Genomic DNA, 19,273 nt, shown 5'->3' with positions numbered 1-19,273 from the left:
AAATTATATTGGCAGTACAATTTTATAATTGTATTATATTAGTACACCAGTAATTAGTCCTTTTAATTTAGTGTATATCAAAACTCTTATTTATATATATTATTACACTGAAATCATGTTTAATTGATCTACATTTGGAGAGTTGTTAAATGAAGCAATGAATAATTTCCCTATATTAAAAATTGGTCATAATCAAACAGGTGATATTCATTAATTTAATTGTCTTTTAAATATTAGCTAGCCCCAACAAATTAGTGAGAAAATAGATTTGGAGCTTAATGGTATTTGTTAAGATGTAATGTTTTTTTTTAAACAACAATTGATGAAAAAATACAATATATTTTTTTTCCCATTTCAGATCGAAGATGGCCTTGATTTGAGCAAAACTGGTGATTCTGACACAAGGTTGTCAACATCATTAAAAATAAAAAGCTCCAATTAAAATATTTGAATTTGGAAATCATTGAGCAGAAGAACACTTACACTCACATCTGTTAACATTTTGATTTAAAACACAAAAGGTGAACCAACATCAGCAATTGGAAATGTGATTAATTGCAGTTCAAAGAAATCTCAAACCTCCCAAAAATCATGAAATTATTCTGTTAAGTATAACAATACCGAAAGTTCACTTCTCTTAAGTTTTTTGGCGGTCAAACACACCGAATGGTGCAAAATTGGCTCTGAATCACAGTAGTTGCCATACAATTTTACATGGTTGAAGGTCAAAAAGTGAACATTTTCCACAATGTTCTAAAAATATTGTGCAACATATGACCAAATCCATGATATCTTTCACCCTAACTGTACCTGCATGACTTGAATTGGCAATAAGTGCAAAAACAGCAATATGATTTCATGAAATCTTGTAGAAAATCATTAAGATATTATGCAAAATATAATTAGCCACCAAAAGCATTTTCATCTACATGGTTGACTAAAGTTTGAAATCAATTGTATTTCTAATAATAATTTATAATTTTACCCAATAAAACATGTGATGGCTGGGCACCAACTCAGGGTGTCCCCCACCTGGTGCCCATAGTTGGCTGGGTTAGGCTCCAGCACCCCCTGTGGCCCATGTGAGGATACAGAAAATGAATGTATGAATGAAAAAACATGCAACAAAAAAATTAAATGTCAATGTTTACTTGTACTAATACTTGTTGTCTGACTATTTCTGTAAAAAAAAAGTAAATACAGAAACGAATGGAGGTACACCGAAAAAAATCAAGAAAATTTATATTTTAATACTTTCTACTCGCATAAGCTCACGGTTAAAGCTATCCCAAGCATCCCTTACAACTCCTATATACAATCAACATGTGGTAGTAGGACAGTGATGAGTGTGTGTGCAATGAAATTGACACATTGATTAATTGTCTACCTGAATTTAGAAATGCCTCTGGAAACATTTGTTTTCAGTAAAGCCCTAAATTCAAACATGAGGCAAGGATCACTTAAGTTTTCACATTTTAGGGTAGGAAAAACTAGCCAAAACATGGAAATGTTTCACAGCAGTATAAGTAGGCAGATTGGCACTTCCAATCAGATTCTTGCAATGGAAAAAGTAGAGTGAAGGAAAATACTTTTAAGTATATAAACAAGTTCATGGCTATAAATAACAAGAGGTACTGGTTTAAAAAAATGGTCATGGCATATACTAACCGAGAACACGCACACTCAATTACGAGTTGTGAACTTTCACCATGCCAGTCATGAGATGGCAAATAATAACCACAACAAAAAAACAAATGTTGGCAGTAAATTGAAAAGGGATAGTATCACTTTGTTATTTATTCAATTAAAATATCAAAGGATGTGGAATGTTTGATCTGTTTAAAATGTTTCCTGTCACGTGGAATTTGCTTACATCAGATTTCCTACCAAATTGCTTCATCCGGCCTTCCTTCACATCTGTTCTCACTAAAGCCTAATATAGAAGGATCTTATTGAAATATAACATTTATAAAAGGGGACACTAGACTGCAGTCTCCAATTCACATTGCCAATACTTGACATCTGCACAAGTGGATGCTGCAGTTATAAAGTTTACTCCTTTTATGATAGAAAACGTTAGCTGGAATTTGATGGTCAACAAGTTTAATAATTGTGAGAGCAACCTTCGCTCAGATCAAAACTATACCGGATTTACATCTCTTGGGTTCTCAAACTATAAAAACATGGCACTAAGCAGATACAGTCTAAAACGTGTGCCACACAAGGTGTGAGCACAGAAATATTATTAGACAGAACAGTTGTTTGATTCTCCCAGAAACAGTGCTACAATGAAGTGTGAAATAAAACACCAAAGTGAGTTATATCCCAGGTATCCCAGGCACAGTTTCACAGTCTGTGCTTGAAGCACAGTACTCTAACACTGAGCATGCCAAAAAAATACAAGGCAGAACCGTGTCCGACACATTTCTTCCCTTTAAGAATTTTCTCTAGCCCAAAAAGGGTCACTGGAGAAGCAGACGTAAACAAACCTTTCCTCCCAACGCATAATTAATGCTTGTCCCCCAGTCAAAGCTTCTGCTGTGCTGACACACCCTTCCAGTAATCAAGGATGTCATGCAGGTCCTCGCCTTTAGCAAATTGCACCTTTTTTCGAAGGGCATTACCAGCTGTTACATAACAGGCCTCATCACGCTGGCCTTTACGGTAAGGGCGGAAGCGCTCCCAGATCCTCAGTGTGCTTTCCGAGGAGTACTCTGGGCTGGAGGAGTAGCCAGAGTAACTGGAATGGTGTCGAGGGGGAGAAAGCTGGGAGTAAGATACTGCATCTTTTCGAGAGCGTGACAGTGGCTTTAGGAAGGAAACCCTTTGGGGTGGGGACCCCTGCTGAGAGCCATCATAGTAAAGAGCTGGCACGGAATGGCGGTGTTCTGAGCAGTGGTAGTCTTGCTGCACCTCCAACTGTTGCTGTTGCTGCTGATGGTAATGGTGTGGATTCTGGTTTTCTTGATGTTTGGCACCAACTCCACCACTGTCGCAACCACCACCACCCCCTCCAGGGCAGCTCATACTTCCCACTAATGGCAGTCTTTCCAGGGGTTCCCCGCAGCCCACGGGACTCGCCCGGTCTTGGTACTGCTGTTGCTGATTGCAGGCATCTGGACTCCTTGGCTCTGGAACGTCGAGGCTATAGACACGAGCCCCTCCACGGTCTCTTTCCCGACCCACGGATCCACACGAGGCAGTGCTGCTCTGCTTCTTGACAGCATTTACAATCACCACGGCTGCATCTGCGCTCATTTGCCGCTGAATGGGCCGCACGGCATTGGCCGGTGGAGGTGGTCTGTACGGAGGGGTGACAACGAATCCACCGCCACTGATCCCTGGGCGCTCGGATAGAGGGGTATTCAAAGCAGGGAGAGGAGGCGGAGGTGGAACTTTGTTAACCTGGCATGGTTCGGTCATCCCTTGAGAAAGCGTTATTAAGCCACGGGTAAGAGCAGAGGTGCTGTTTGGGGGTGGGGAGGTAGGATTGGACGATGGTGTAGGAATTGGGGAGGAGCTTGAGGTTGCAACAGCTGCTGCATCTAATTTCAGCGCATCGATACAGTTGTTTATGATCTGGTTGACTTTGTCCACTTCCATGGCGATAGTTGAGATCTCCGATGCAGAACCGTGTCCGTCTTCATCGGAGTCATCTCCGACATCTGTTCCATCATCACTTCTTAACTCTTCCCCCCTTCTACCTACATGTCCACCATCTCCAGTGAGCCTCTCCATCCCTGCAACTCCACTTCTGATATCCATGTAGGTTCCTTTACTTGTCATGGCCTCTGAGAAGGCAGTGGCCATTTTCTCTACTTGGGGAATAGAGGAAAGTCTGGAGGAACTAGTGTTAGCGGAATGAAGCATTCCAGTGCTAGAGGATGTGGACATGGGAAGCTTCCCTCCATGGTGGTGGTGATATTGGTGGTGTTCTCTGGAGTGTTCCTGAAGCTTGTGGACAGCCGCTGGATCATTTGCAACTGCTGCAGCCACCTCCGGTCCATAACGCATTTCCAGTATTGTTTTCTTCACACAGATGGACTTCTTCTTCTCATCATGCATGCGTTTCTTACGTAAACAGTAATAGACAAAGCCCAAAACAATAAGCATGCCAAATAGACAACCCACAATGGTCATTATGTAGTGAGTTGTTGTCGACGGTGTGGGTAGTATGTTGTTTGTATTTTGAGAACGAGTGGAAAATTGGAGGCACGTGTGGTTATATCGATGGGAGTTTCGGATAGATGCCACACAGAAGGTGTAATTGGTGTGTGGTTTGAGCTTGTTGAGGGTGATCATCTCCTTTTTGTTCTTCAGAGTCATAACATCAGAAACAAAGGTGTGGTTGTGTTGTGTTAATATATACATTTTGCTGAAGGGCCTCGGAATTTGGACAAGGAGAGAAGCTGAGGACAGGGAAACCTGATGGAGCTTGATGCTGGGAATGAAGCCATTCTCTAAGGATGTGGAGTTGTTGGGCTGGTGGTAAGGTCCCACACCGCCATACATCTCTGGACCAATTCCAGATGGGCCATCGAGGTCTGGCGGGAGAGAAGTCATTCCGGGAATCATCACTCCATCTCTGCAGCGGGAGGAAAGGATGTTCTTGGCATTTCGACCAGCGTGGCCAGCAGCAATAGGGCTTAGTAGAGGAAAGCCAAACATCTCGCGAGGCGTCTCACACTGGAGACGATCATACGTATGCGTGACGTTGTTGAAGGATTCCAGCCAGGTCAGGAAGCTGTAAAGATCGCAGCCACAATGGAAAGGATTTGCTGCCAGTTCGCAAACCATCAGCCGATTTAGAACAGTGAACGTTGATGGATCGATGCGGGCTAGTTTATTGGAGGACAGATCAAGGCTGTTAAGACTGGGGCACTCCCAGAATGCATTGCTGGCAACAACCTCAATGAGATTGTGTTGGAGGAATAGGCACTGCATGCGGCCGAGCCCTCTCATCATACCCTCCGTTAGGTTGGTCAGCTTGTTGTAGCCCAGTTGAAGAACCTAAGAAATACAAAATCATGCATGAATATGAAAATGTGGTCCAATACACAATGGCGCTATGGCTTGTGTTGTTCTTATTTATGATCACCTGTAGGTTCGCTTGTCCCGAAAATGCTCCATCTTCAATGTAACTAATTTCATTCTTGGTGAGGTTGAGGTCTGTGAGGTTAGTAAAGCGGTACATGGAGTTTAAGTGCACCGCTTTCAGCTTGTTCTCATTGAGTCTCAAGTCATGGACCGTGTTGTTGATGTGCTGTGGAATGGTTTCGTACGGTGGCTGGTTCTGACTGCAGATAGCCAGCCACACATAACCCTTGTCCCCTTCAATGAGCCAGCAGTCCCCATTGACCACGCTTGGAAAGTGGGTGGCAATCAGGATGGAGGAGAGAATAGCAATGAAACCCGAGGTGGTGGAAAGACTTTGCATGATGGAGATGAAAGAGGGGATGTTATTCTAATCAAGAAGAGAAATGCAGCAACAGGCACAATGCACGGTGTGTTTGTTAAGGAAAAGATAGTAGCAAAGGTGCCTGGGAAGGACCGTAATAGAGGAGGAGGTAGAGGAGGAGGAGTAGGAGGAGTAGGAGGAGGAGGAGGAGGGTCTATGTGGGGTATAAAAGAACGGGTTTGTAATGCCAGTCACAGCTTTAGGGCTCTCATGGCGGATTAGCAGGTCACCCGGGTTATGTCATATCTTGTTGGGCTACAGTGAGGGGAGTCACAACTAGTCTTCATGCTCTCTGTGGACCTCCTTTCTGTGGAAACAATACAAGAAAAATATAATTATGCTGTGGGTTTATCTATAAGTGATGACTCCATTTTAAAGGATTTCAAGTAGAATTGCATTGCCTTTGTGAGAAGGCTGTATGTTTATTTATATGTGCAGCTTCCTATGATGCTGAAATGTTATTTTAAAATGTAGTAATAAAGCTCATACACACCAAAAATTCTTTATAATTATCACTATTAACTCTTCACTGCCATTAACAATGCTATATGTCCAATCATGTCGCTGTTTTCATCCTACTGCTATGGAATGAAATGAGATCATCACTAATGGATGTCTAATCCATTTGAACGAGAGTGGGAGCAAATTAACAACCAATGCTCGTATCTGCAATTTCTCCCAATATGTACTGAATGCTTTGTTTATGCCAACATTTTACCGCATCCAGACTAACTCAACCCCTCGCCTTCCTGCATCCGTCCAATGCAATGAGGTCATTTCACCATTGTTTGGCATCTACACATTCTCCTGCCAATTGCTTGCTCCTCAAGGCACAGAGCAGAGTACTCTGTGGCTATAATCATTCCAAAAAATGAGAGCACATCGTCTCCCCTCAGTCATTCTTTGTTCCCTGGCAAAACACAAGCACTGTATCCCATCTGCATTTAATTTGAAAAGCCGTCAAGTGTTTACATAAGTAGAGGATTAGCAGCCTGTTGCATCATGATATAAATTGCCCACTTGCTGGTTGAGCGGCCAGAGGAAGGATACTGTACCTCCTATAGCATGAATCCAAAATGTCTGTTCTATATTGTTTCCTCCAAAAACAGGAGAGAAAAAAGAATATTTTATCAAACTTTCTTCTCCCATCACTTTCAACATTCTTCTTTTACTGGCTCCCTAATTTCCTTTATCATCATCATATCAAATGCTCTGTTTTTTACTCTGTGGAACAGACTATTTTTCCCCCTTTGTTACAAATCCTGATGCAACAGAGAATAAACTCCGTCAAGTCTATTCCAGTTCACTCTCCCTGGAGGTGCCCATCTTCCTTTGTTATCTAACTATTGCAAGAAATTGCTATAACAGATAATCAGAAGTGATTTCATTAAAATGCACATACGCTGCATTGTAAAAAAAAAAAAGAAGAACAATTATGCTGCTTCAGTCACACCTCATTAGATTATAAAATGGAAACACAATTCCTTTAATTAAAAAAATCAGGTCACACATCTGTTTTGTGCCATGTCATTTTAGGTGGACATCACATTTACTAAATCCTTGAAAAATCTTTGACTAATGTAGAATCATTATTCTGATCAGGAATGAAAGAAATTGAAGACATTTTTAAATTGTTCTGAGAAAAAAAATAATCCAATGTCTAGTTGTTCCTTTTGTCAAACAAACAATTTTTGTTAAATCGATTTTTCTAGTTTACCACTATTCTCGACTTAGCGAGTGCATAAATATATTTGCTCTGAGTACACCAGTTTTAATTGTGGAAAGTGTATTTGAGGCATGATCTCATTTGGTGCCCCACATAAAGTCAGAAGGTCCGCGTTGGGAAGTTAGGAAGTTCCAAATGCCATCATAGTTTGACAATATGATTACATAATTAGAAATATGGGGCATTGAAAACACTCGGGAAATAGGCTACATTTCACAGACCCTATTGCACTAATCAAGTTTTTTTTTTTGTGATGAAGTATCCGATCATTCTGCGCGACTGTTCAGAACCGTCATTTTCATTTTCTCTCACCAGCGCCCTTAAAGTGAAATGCATCCGCAGAAGATCAACACGCCATGCCATTAGTAACCAACATCTGTGACCTGCATGCACAAAGGAAAAATAACAAATTATGTCACGAGCAGGGCCGTTTGAGAGGCCGACAGCTTGATTTAGCCCAGCGCGTTATTCAGATCATTGTAAAACGGACATGTTATCCATCGCTGTGCTTTTTCGCTGATTGGAGTACTTTGTCTTCTTCAATCTAGTTCAGTCTGGTCAGCTAACAGGCAGAAAAACGAAAGTCAAACCAGCTGCCCTGAGAGCATCCCTCAATTTGCCTTTGAATTCTTGGTTCACCCCCAATTTTTGGCGCTCTATCACACCCGTCCATGCCGTCCTCTATCAATTTTGCCCGGGCGATGCAAATTAATTGCATAAATTCATTTGTCATTTAAAATTGCATACAAATGCGGCCTGCTGTAGATCATAATTTAAAATATGAGATTTTATGCGACCCTTGTGAGGATAAGCGGAACGGAAAATGAATAAATGTATGTGGCAGAACCTCATGGAAAAGTCAGTCAAATCTTTCTTTGTTTTTTTCTTCTTCCTTTCATTCGCTGAAGGAAATGATCTGATTTGGGTCAACACAAGTTGCAGTTTTAGTGTAGCCTAACACCGAACATGCAAACTCCACACAGGTGGACCGACCTGGATTTGAATCCAGGACCTCAGAGCTGTGTTCCTATTCAACAAGTATTGGAAACGATACAAAATCAAAGTTATTTCCCTTCAAAGCTGCTGCAAAACATCAAGTTTTTGTCTGAAATGACCTCAATGCACACCATCCATTACTTAGTCAGCTACAGTCATCCAAGCAGGTCACTGAAGCCAAAGTGGTGAAAATCTTGAATAAGATGAACAGATGGTGCACAAAAGTGGTTCACTGGCACTTTTCCACCCCCTCTTTAACAACCTTCTTTTTCGTATGTATAAAAGCGTTTATAGGCCTGGTGACAAGAGTCAGTGCTTAGAGTTTGACTAACGACTACTCGCACTTCTAGCTGTCAGAATATTGTACTTAATTGGTTGTCAGCCCACATCGGCCACTATAGAAACTATTGAAATCCCATTGGTTCCCTTCACAAAAAATAAATAAATACATTTGAGTGGGTTCAACAGAGGCTTTACCATGTGTTCATTTGTGATGATGGTCACAAAGAAACACAGTTGTCATATTTATATATTTGAACACAATCATTTATTTATATATTCCAGAGTGCTGAATCTCTTTAGATAGTTCCTATCCCCCTAATACTGAAAACATTATTATTGAAAGTAGGCCTTTTCATTGCAAATCCCCTCTACACCTCAATTGTCCCTTTTATTGATCGTCATGCATACGGTATAATTAATTAGTTTTGCTAATTACGAGTGCTGTCAATGATATTGAATATTTTTGGCATTCACATCAAACCAGAGCTCGCTTTCATATTCATTAGCCACAATGATGACATTTTCCTGCTTGCACAGTAATAAGGTCCTTCAGAAATTGACTGTGACAGGTGTTGGAATTGGAATCTATCCATATATTGTATTTTCCACCAACACGTCTGCTAGAGCAGAGCTACTATCAGCCCAGATGTGAAATGTATTTATAGCAACCATCGTGTTATTAGGAGCAACCATGATGCATTCAACCCAGAGCCTTATCAACAGAATATAACATTGAATTTTCTTTTGGGTCAAATTATCACAAATGGAGCTGTAAGACACCAAAACATCAAATTTGCATCTTTCCCTTTACATCGTAAGAGCAATTATATCGTAGTTCTTGTACTTGATGTGACTCAATCCTCTAGTTAATATGAATCCATAGAAACTTGCATTTAAAATGAAATTATTTGTATAAGGTTTTTTGAGGATGATTCAGAATTTATTTGTGGGTGTTTAAATACGGCTCACGCCACACTGACATTTCCCCAGGCGTCAACAGTGCCGGAATCTTGGCACATTGATTTAAAAATGAACAAAACACAAATTAAGACACGCTTCACGGCATTGAAATAAAAAAAAGAAAAGGAATCTGGGAAAGGAAATTAAAACATTTAACAATTGTATTTTAGCATTCACCGTAGTTCTTTCCTAATTACTAATGATTCCTAATTTCCATATTTCATATAATTTCCGACATTTGTTTGAGTACCTTTACTACCCATAATTAGCTGAATAGGCTTAAGCACCCTCACGGCCCTCCAGAGGATAAGCGGCGCAGAAGACTGAAGTATAAATGAATGAATCTGTGAATTGAAAATGATGACAACTGATCTGGTCTTCTTCCAGATTCTGTTTACATTAAAGTGTTTCTGACGCTTCCCAAAAAATGAGCACATTTTGTGATAGGATGGCATATAATCTTCTAGTCAGGAGGCATTTTAATACCTTTTGATCAACAAATATGCAACCTTTTCCCCAAAAAATTCCAGTTTGTCGATGATTCCCCAAAAGTTATAGAATAGTGCTGAAGTAATGTGAAGTATCCAATGATAAAAATACAATATATAGAACACAAATCATGTCTGGCCTTTTTTTTTTACTGGATCCAACTCTGTGTTTAATATTAATTAATGATACTTCCCCCATCAACAGATTCTGCAATTTCCCTTCCTTGTCTCCATGAATCCATGCAATGTTCCTTCTGAACATTTTCTCTAATGCCTAGAACAAGTCGTGATCTTCCTGTCCATCAATTTCTCCGTGTTTTTCTGCATCTCTCCTTAATCTTACTTGTTCTTCTCTCAGCCCATTTGACCATTATGTTATTGTTCCTCTCTACGCTGCTGTGTTCCGGGCCAGATCTCTAGAGATTATGGAGTGTTGTGTAGACAGGTCCAGGTTGTGAGCAAAGCCCTCTTTCCTCTTCACTTCACACGGTGTTTCCAGATGAAACCAACACGGCTACAGACAGATGAAGCTCCTCTGGGAATCTCACCACAGGAAGAAGTGTGCTAAAAGCAGCTGTACTACACATCAGTAAATCGGCACTGCTGGACAAATCGTCTCTTCTTAAAGCTCAGCCAAGCTTAAATATACCTATTTGATGCGCTTAAAAGTCCGTCTCGCAGTGGCGTATGCCATTCCTAACACTGCTGAGTGCATAAATTTGAATTTTGACTAGCTCACCTTGATTCACATCTCTCGAGCAAACTAAGAAGGATATAAATAAATAAGACGCATGCATAAATAAATGAGGAAGATGAGAACAGAAGAGCAGAAATAAATAAATGGGCAGTAAACTTAGTATAGATCTGGAGAGGTGTTTGTTTCGCCCTCCTTTTTCTGGTCCAAACAGTTTAAAAGTAGATCTTAAACATATAAATCTTAAAAAATAAAAAAACAAGCAAAATAACCCATTGGTTTGTAATTATTATGTAATCTACTGCATCATTCATATCACAAATGCTGCTCCCAAGATGTAGTCGTACAAACAAATATCAGTATTTTTCCTTTTTTTCCTCTTTAGTTAAAAGTTCATTCTGCTCTACTGATTAACTGCAAAATGTCAAGAAATATGAAGAAATGTGTGAGGTGTGATACGAGAGAAAAGTTAAATTATGGAATAGGACAGTGTGTAAAAAGCTGCCTTTCACTGGTTTGATCTATAATTCATATTTTGTTGTGGTATACTCCTTCAGAAGGTCTTTTGAACTTCCACCTCCATGCCAGGCATGTGTCATTTTCTTTATATAGTGTACTATTTACAGCTATGACGTGCAGCTTATTTATGTAATTTCAAAGTCAAAGCTGCACATCTTTTGGTGTAAATACACCTGCGGTCCATAGTCCAGCTTCTAAAGGAAGAAAATATATTTTCTTGTTAAATTAAGATATCTATGGCCCCTTCTCAGCAGAAGTGTGGTTAGTGTGTCCCCAGGAACTCCAGTTTCCTCCCGCCTTTCAAAAACATGCATGGTAGCTTGGTTGAACCCTGTAAATTTCCCCCCTACCGTATTTTGCCATTTAATATACCCGGTATATAGTATATTAAATGATTTTTGCTTTTTTGAGCCTCCCGTTTGTGCGCCATTTAATATACCCCTGCCGTTTAATATACCCAGGTATAATAAACGGCAACTCAGCTTTTTTGGCAAGATTTGTATGGTTTTCATGGGGGCATAATTATAGATATTTAAGTTCATCAAAATTCCAAGTCAGACTTTATTCAGCAGTAAGTAGTTTTAACCTGAGCAGTGAGTAGTTTTAGTCTGCAAAACGTTGATGCACCCCATCACGGCATAAAGAGTGCGTAGTGGATTAAATATATATTAAATGGGGGGGGGGGTGTATATTAAACAGCAAAATACAGTAGGTATGAGTGTGAGGGTGATATGGTTGTCGTCTCGTGCAGGGATTGGCTCCAGAACCCCACGCGAGCCTTGTGAAGAGAAGCGGTCAGGAAAATGAATGATTGTACTACGAATGACCCTCTTCTTCTGCTGTCTGCTTAGCTCAGCATCTGCTTTTTTGCTGTCCGATACCAATATCTATAGCTACTCATGCATGGCAACATCTCCAATTCCTGGATGCATCTCAAATATGATAGAGTGCAATGAAGCGTGATAGAGAAATGGCTCAGAGCTCTATGACTAAATGGAGCAGAGCCCTTGACCTCCCCTATCAAACAAACTACCACCTACAGTAAATCCACAGCTGTACCATTGTCTCCAGAACAATTGACGTTATGCAAGGGGGGGTGATGTGACTAAAGGGCTAGGCTTTTACGTCCTTAAGTTTAGGTTGTCATAAAAAGGTCAAAGAGGTATATCTTAAGAGTCAGTCATGGCAAGTGGACATGATAGGTTTTTGCTCACAGCTAGGGCCAAATGTGGGGAATCATAATAGTACGTGCTTGGAGGCCTCAATGGGGAAAGGGGAGGGTAAATTGCCGTTGAAAAATGATGACAACCACAAAAGGGAGGTAGTGAAACGGCATCTACAAGCGAAGCAAACACAAGCATACCTAAATGCCGTAAATTTTAAAAAACAGGCCTAACTGTCATTAAAATTATGAAAGTTTGGGGGATTAAGCTTTTAAAGGCGTTGAGGTCAGAGCACTGAAGTTCTTCCACGTCCAGTGCTTTCAAGCATTATTTATTAAGGACCTTCGTTCAGAGACTTTTGCAAAAATAATAACCAATAATTAAAGAGCATAGCAAAAATTGTTTCGAGAAAGTTAGACGCACTGAACTGTCCAACATGCATTGAAAGATAAAAATATTTCAAATTCAGTATACAATGTGCAAACCAAATTTATCCATTGTTTTTGCTGTGTGGTTTCAAAAAAAATCACACTACACACAAAAATACAAAATGTTAATTCAATTTGTGCCAAGATGATTTTTCGTTAAATGAATATTCCTTAACTACTGTTTGTTGCTTTTTTTCAAGGATTTTGAGTTTGTTCATGAGAAAAGGGTTTCTGGATGAATAAATCCAAAAGCAGACAACTGGCAAGGGAATTGTGCTTAAATCGAGGACCCGGTTGCATCTAATAGAATTTCCTTTGTAGTGCTTTTACATTGGATGAAGCAAAGCTCTAATCAGGCGGGATTTACTTCTCTGAGAGATGCTTTCAAAATTGCATTCACTGATCTGGTTTTAATCCAATAGAAGTGAATATTGTGTATGATGTTCTTCTTCTTTATAATACATGATCAATTATACTGCCAAAGGTTAACAAAAGCCGCCTTTATAAACCAAGTTACAATAGATGAGAGAATGCATTGATTTGTAGAAGATAACATGCAATTTAACTAACATTACAATGTTTTCATATTAGAGTAAATCTCCTTGTGCACACTGTAACGAACTATGTCCCATTGATTTTTTTATATGTACTAGTTTACTTTTGTTTGAAGCAAATTCATTAGTCTGACCGAATAGATATTCTAAAGAACATCCACACTAGTTTAACGATGCGTACAGATGGAAATACCAGTAATCAAATATTTATTTACAAACATGTAATCGCTGGATACATGCTAAATATATGTATGACTTCCTTTTAGAGCATATTGCAGACATGTATAATGTAACACATCCAAATTTAAAACTACATCTACAACTACATACAGAAACCCTGTATTCATTTTATACTAATAAAATACATTGGACTTTTCATGTGTATATGGCAATTCAGGTGAAAGATCTTTTTTTTAAAAAGCATTGCCTTATGTATTCCTTGGTAAAATAACCTTTTAGAATGAATGCAATAACTTTTTGATTATATGTTTTATTGATTGAGCCATTTTTTTAATATTCATATTTATGTTTTCATGGTCAGGATTCACATTAAGGTGCTCCAACTTTAGTAGAGGTGAGAATGTGTTAACATTCTGCTCATGTTAAAATGGCATCAAGACAAAATGGAATCAGTTTAATTGAACAATTAATTCCATTGGATGGGGGAAAATCAAATGGTGTTTAATTAAATGTCTCTCTGATTAAGAAACGCACAATATGATGGCACCTGATGAAAGGCTAGACCATAGCAGCTTTTATATTAGCTTAGGATTGGTGCATGCATACACAGTGCAAATGGTTTAAGCCATAACAGGGTTTACTGTCGGGTTAAGGTAGGAGACCAAAGGAGCCTTTACTGGATTAACGTGAGGGCAAAATAGATTAAAAATAATGAAATCATTTTGTTCTGATGGCTTAGTTAAATCCAGCCTTGAAGACTTAGCTAGTTAATAGATATGTTACCTCATTAAACTGACTGTATAATGTCTTCCTTTTCCTACATTGAGACTTACTCGGGGGGGGGGCGGGGCTGGTTGGATATCACATTAATTGTATTGCAAAATGTGAACAACAATCTTTACACATCATATTTCCTCTCCTCATTTCCTCTTCTCTTATCTTTCATTTTCTGAATCAAAGTAGAACAAAGATGTACGTATATCGAGAAGACCAGGTGGCTTGAAATAGAGAGAAAGAATAAATTGGACTCTAAAAAATACTGTAACAATAAAACACAAATGGCCATTTTTACCTTGCCGTTATAGTATGTATTTACAAACCAACCCATTCTGAAATACCAAGGGTCTCTGTTGATTAAAGACAAGACCCTTGCTAAAAAAATACAAATCAGTGGTTAGCCTTTGAGCTCAAGTTAGGGCTTAACATTTTTTACAGTTCATTGAATGTCTCTTGAAACACCTCAGCTAAGAGAACACACAACCACTCATAAAAAAATCATTCCGACTGTTCAGCAAACTTAATTCGTTATTTACAGGTTCCTCCCTGTATGCCAGTTTCATTTCTTGACCCCCCAAAATTTGTGAGCTTGTTATGCGTGGGCGCTATTTGCTCAATGCTATTTGCGCTTGAACCTATTATCGTTATTTTTCAGAAAGTAGGAGGGAACTATAGTGCAGGAAAAAAACTCTCCATCTAGATAAATAAGTGACTCCATGTTAAGATGAAAACAAGGCTAAATTAATTCACACTTGAAAATAGTGTTTGGACACAAAAATCAATAGTGTATCCGTAAAAAAAACATGCTCAGCATTATAATTACATTATACCCCGTCCATATTGATTTACTTTATTGAAAAATGTCTCAACAATAGACCCAGGCATGCATTATAATAATAGTGAAGTGGAGATGGGGTCCCAGATGCTCCTCACTAGGCAGTGTTTGCATGTCTTTTTTACCTAGTAACACTAATATTTATGGTATATGGTATATCCTTTGGGTGTGGTAACACAAAAGCCAATTTTCTAATGCAACATGATTATGTTGCATAAGAAAATTGGCCTTTTTTCAAGGTCTCTTAAAGAAAATCCATATATCAAGTATAAGAAAGAGGCTATGTTTAAAATGTCAAGTTTTGAGTTCAAATGTAGACTTGAAATTGAAAATGGTAAACCCTTATATGATCTTTTGACATTTGTTGTGATGGATACAAGAGTGAAAAAAATCTTTTGCACTGCTGAATTAGGTCACCGCCTGGCTTAAGGCATGAATAGATTAATAGATGGAAAGAAAAGATGAGGTTTAGGAGGAGACGGTGAGGATATAATGAAGAAATTATGGATTTTACAATAGAAATAGAGGTAACTAGGTAATTAGTTAGCTTTGATAGAAATACCTGACAGGATTTGGGTGCCATTCAAGTGTGATTTTGCCACTTGTTTAAAAAAAGAGTGCCAAAGATGAATTTAGGTTCCAATTGGATGTCATATCAGTAAGGAAAATGAGTGTTCTTATATAATACTACTACTATATACTACACACACACCTTGCAATGTTTGAAAATGGAAGGACAAGGAAATGGACAAGGTCAACAGCCAGAGTGAAGAGGAACAGGATGCACGGCGTAGGAGTTGAGAGGCGAGGCACAAGGGGAGGATTTATACGCGTTCCTGATGAGATAAGAGCAACCCTTGTAGACCATGTTCTCAATCATTGGTTTACAATAGCCGAGACTGGTAGAAGCTTTAATCCAGGGGTCTCAAACTTGCGGCCCGCGGGCCAACTGCGGCCCGCGGGACGATAATTTGCGGCCCCCGTCTTAATATGAAAGATCGATGGTTTTTTTTTTTTTTACCCCTTTCCCCATGATGGCGCCGTTTAAGTGGCAGCCAGTGGCAGTAGCTCTGTCCACTCATGTTTTTCTTGTTTTACAGCATGTTTTACATGAAAAATTAGAGGGAACATTGACATGCACCTGCTTGTGGCAGGTGTGATACTGGTGTGCCGATAGCGAGCAATGATGATGTCGTGACCGGATGATTCGCCTAAAGACGTTTCGCCGACGGACGTTTGACAGACGGACAGGTCGTACTAGTATTTGTTAGTTTAATGATTAAATACAAATACTAGTATTTGTATTTAATCATTAAACGCTGTTTTCAGCTGGATTTGACCGAATTTGAGAGCATTTTGAGCCGTTTGGCGAATGGACGTCTATAGACGTTTTTTTGCCTCCATCGCGATATCATCCAGTATTTGTATTTAATCATTAAATGCTGTTTTAGGATGGATTTGCCCCGATTGCTGTCATTTTACGGCTCGGTTCTGCTACATCTGCCTGCCCAAGAGTGCTTATTCCCGGACTGCCATTGATGGTAGACGAACATTGATTTTTACTATAATTTGGACAACACCGGCGGCGGGCTGGATTAAAAATCCTAATGGGCCGTATATGGCCCGCGGGCCGAGGTTGAAAAACTTGTACACACACGATCCGGCGGGGCGAGCGTTCGAATCCCGTTTCGGCGAAACCTCCGTTCGGCCGAATGAACGTTCGGTGGAACGTCCATTCGGCGACCTGCCCGTCTGTCAAACGTCCGTCGGCGAAACGTCTTTAGGCGAATCATCCGAGTACCGATGATGTCGCTCACACTGGTACTCAGTGCGCTCAGGGAGGTTGTCTTTCTGCTCAGACCAACAAAAAATTAGAGGGAACTTTGGTTCGGAGCTGAATGAACCAATCACGGTGAGGTATACGGCTCTGGAGGGCGGGACATCGGCCGGGCTGTCCAGTGCCTCGCTCACTCACTCATTCATTCCTCCAATCAGCTGGGCGGAGGAGAAGCCGTGAGGCCGATCACTCCGCTCGGCGCGCACACTCCTCCGCTGCTCTCAGCATAGAACTGAATGAGGCGCTATGATCCGTGATCCAGCCTGTGTCAGTGTCTGTAGCCATCTCCGCGATTGAAACGGAGAGCGTAAGTGCACATGCGCCACAAACCCGCGCGACTGAATGTGAAAGATCAACCCGAGACTCATTCCAAGTGGAAAAACATATTACAGAGCCCCAGAGATGTCTCTTTCAAAGCCTGCCATGAAGAGAAAGGTCGGTGATGAGCACAGACAGTTTCAAGAAAAGTGGGGAGTGCAATATTTCTTTGTTGAACACAGGGGCACCCCGACGTGTCTCATTTACACTGAAAAAGTTGCGGTGCACAAGGAATACAATTTGAAACGTAATTGTACTATGAGACATGCTGAGGAGTACGAAAAATACCAGGGAGATGAGAGAGCCAACCAGGTTGCCAGTCTTAAAACACGTCTTCTGAGGCAACAGGATCTCTTCAAGAAGGCTACCAAAGACAGTAATGCAGCAGTCAAAGCTAGCTACGCCGTTTGTGAGTTGATTGATCCTGTGCTAAGTGATCCCAAATGGCTCATGGACTTGGCTTTTCTTGTTGATATCACACATGAGCTTAATGTACTGAACAAGAAGCTACAAGGCCAGGGGCAACTTGTCAGTGCTGCCTATGACAACGTGAGAGCATTCTTCACTAAACTTGTGTTATGGAAAGCCCAGCTCTCTCAGACAAACCTTTGCCATTTCCCAGCATGCAAGGCTCTCGTGGATGCAGGCACACCATTCAGTGGTGAGAAGTATGTTGAGGCCATTTCGAAGCTACAGGAGGAATTTGATCACAGATTTGCAGACTTCAAGACACACAAAGCCACATTTCAAATTTTTGCGGACCCCTTCTCCTTTGATGTGCAAGATGCCCCTCCTGAGCTTCAAATGGAGCTCATTGACCTGCAGTGCAACTCTGCACTCAAAGCCAAGTTCAGGGAGGTGAGTGGAGAAGCAGACAAGCTTGGGCAATTTTTGAGAGAGTTGACCCCCAGCTTCCCTGAACTTTCCCGAAGGTTCAAGCGGACCATGTGCCTTTTTGGGAGCACATACTTGTGTGAGAAGCTCTTCTCCACCTTGAACTTCAATAAGTCCAAGTACAGGTCCAGACTTACTGATGAGCATCTTCAAGCTCTACTGAGGGTCTCCACTGCTTCCTCCCTCAAGCCAAATGTGACTATGTGAGAAGAAGCGCTGCCAGGTCTCTAGCAGCAAGGAGTAGGCAAAAGAAGCCGTGTTCAGAATATTTCATGTTCAATGTTCCATTCAAGTTCAGAAAGTTAAAGGTTAAAGAGCTGTTAATACAGACATTTGAAACGGAATAAAAATAATTCATTTTCTCTACTTAGCCAGCCAGTGTATATCTACTGTATGCTCATTAGTATTATTTGGTTTTATATTACTGATTGATTTTTTTTTTATTCATCTTTAAGTTAATTTATTTAATTCATTATTTTTTGTTAAAAAATAAAGATATTTGATAACGTTGGTAAGTTTTATCAGTGCTTTTCTTGTGGAAATCCTGATGCGGCCCAGTCTCACCCAGACTCGGCCTCTAGCGGCCCCCAGGTAAATTGAGTTCGAGACCCCTGCTTTAATCCCATTTCTACTTTATTTCTTTTTCTTTTTGGGTTTGGGTTGTCTTTTTCATTTTTGTATGGGAATGACAAGGCCGGTCAACAAATACTATAAACAATAAAAATGTTATATAAGTCTTGTACAGTCTCTGGCAATAAATTAACCATCTGATAGCAAAGAGACGTTCATTAGCACAGGAATTTAAATCTGAGAACTGGATTTGGGATTTTGAGCCAAGAATTTGATTATTCAAATAATCCATGGTATTTATCCAATACATATAATAATTCAGATATTTATCCACATTGTTTGGAGGAATGCATGAACTCTTTTGCAAATGGCGGGGATGATTTGAGAAATGAACCAAAGCGGTTGAGAAAGTGTAAAAGGTAAAGATTTACAGCAAGTTAAAGTAAGCGCTAAAGAACAAAAAAAAGATTAGAGGTGGATGAAATGTGGTTGGAGGACGGAGAGAAAGCTTTTAAGAGACAAAGTGATGAAACGAAATAGAGGATAATGGAGGTTGGGGAGCACAGGCAGAGAAAGATGGAAGAAAGATTTAAA

General features: G+C 40.1%; 1 protein-coding gene across 1 annotated transcript in view; it reads right to left on the bottom strand.

Annotated features, from left to right (window-relative positions):
• Positions 1–315: 315 nt before the first annotated feature.
• elfn2b (extracellular leucine-rich repeat and fibronectin type III domain containing 2b) overlaps positions 316–19,273 on the bottom strand; it is a 44,629-nt gene continuing 25,671 nt past the window's right edge. Inside the window, exons 4-5 of the mRNA XM_077619366.1 lie at positions 5,099–5,765; positions 316–5,010 (exon numbers count right to left, since the gene is read on the bottom strand). Coding sequence (XP_077475492.1) covers positions 2,527–5,010; positions 5,099–5,437 — 2,823 coding nt within the window. The 5' untranslated portion in view covers positions 5,438–5,765 and the 3' untranslated portion in view covers positions 316–2,526. The remainder of the gene's footprint in view (positions 5,011–5,098; positions 5,766–19,273) is intronic.

This window comes from Stigmatopora argus, chromosome 14, assembly GCF_051989625.1.
Source record: "Stigmatopora argus isolate UIUO_Sarg chromosome 14, RoL_Sarg_1.0, whole genome shotgun sequence".
In the NCBI taxonomy this organism is placed as follows: domain Eukaryota; kingdom Metazoa; phylum Chordata; class Actinopteri; order Syngnathiformes; family Syngnathidae; genus Stigmatopora; species Stigmatopora argus.
This window is presented reverse-complemented; position numbering and strand designations above follow the sequence as displayed.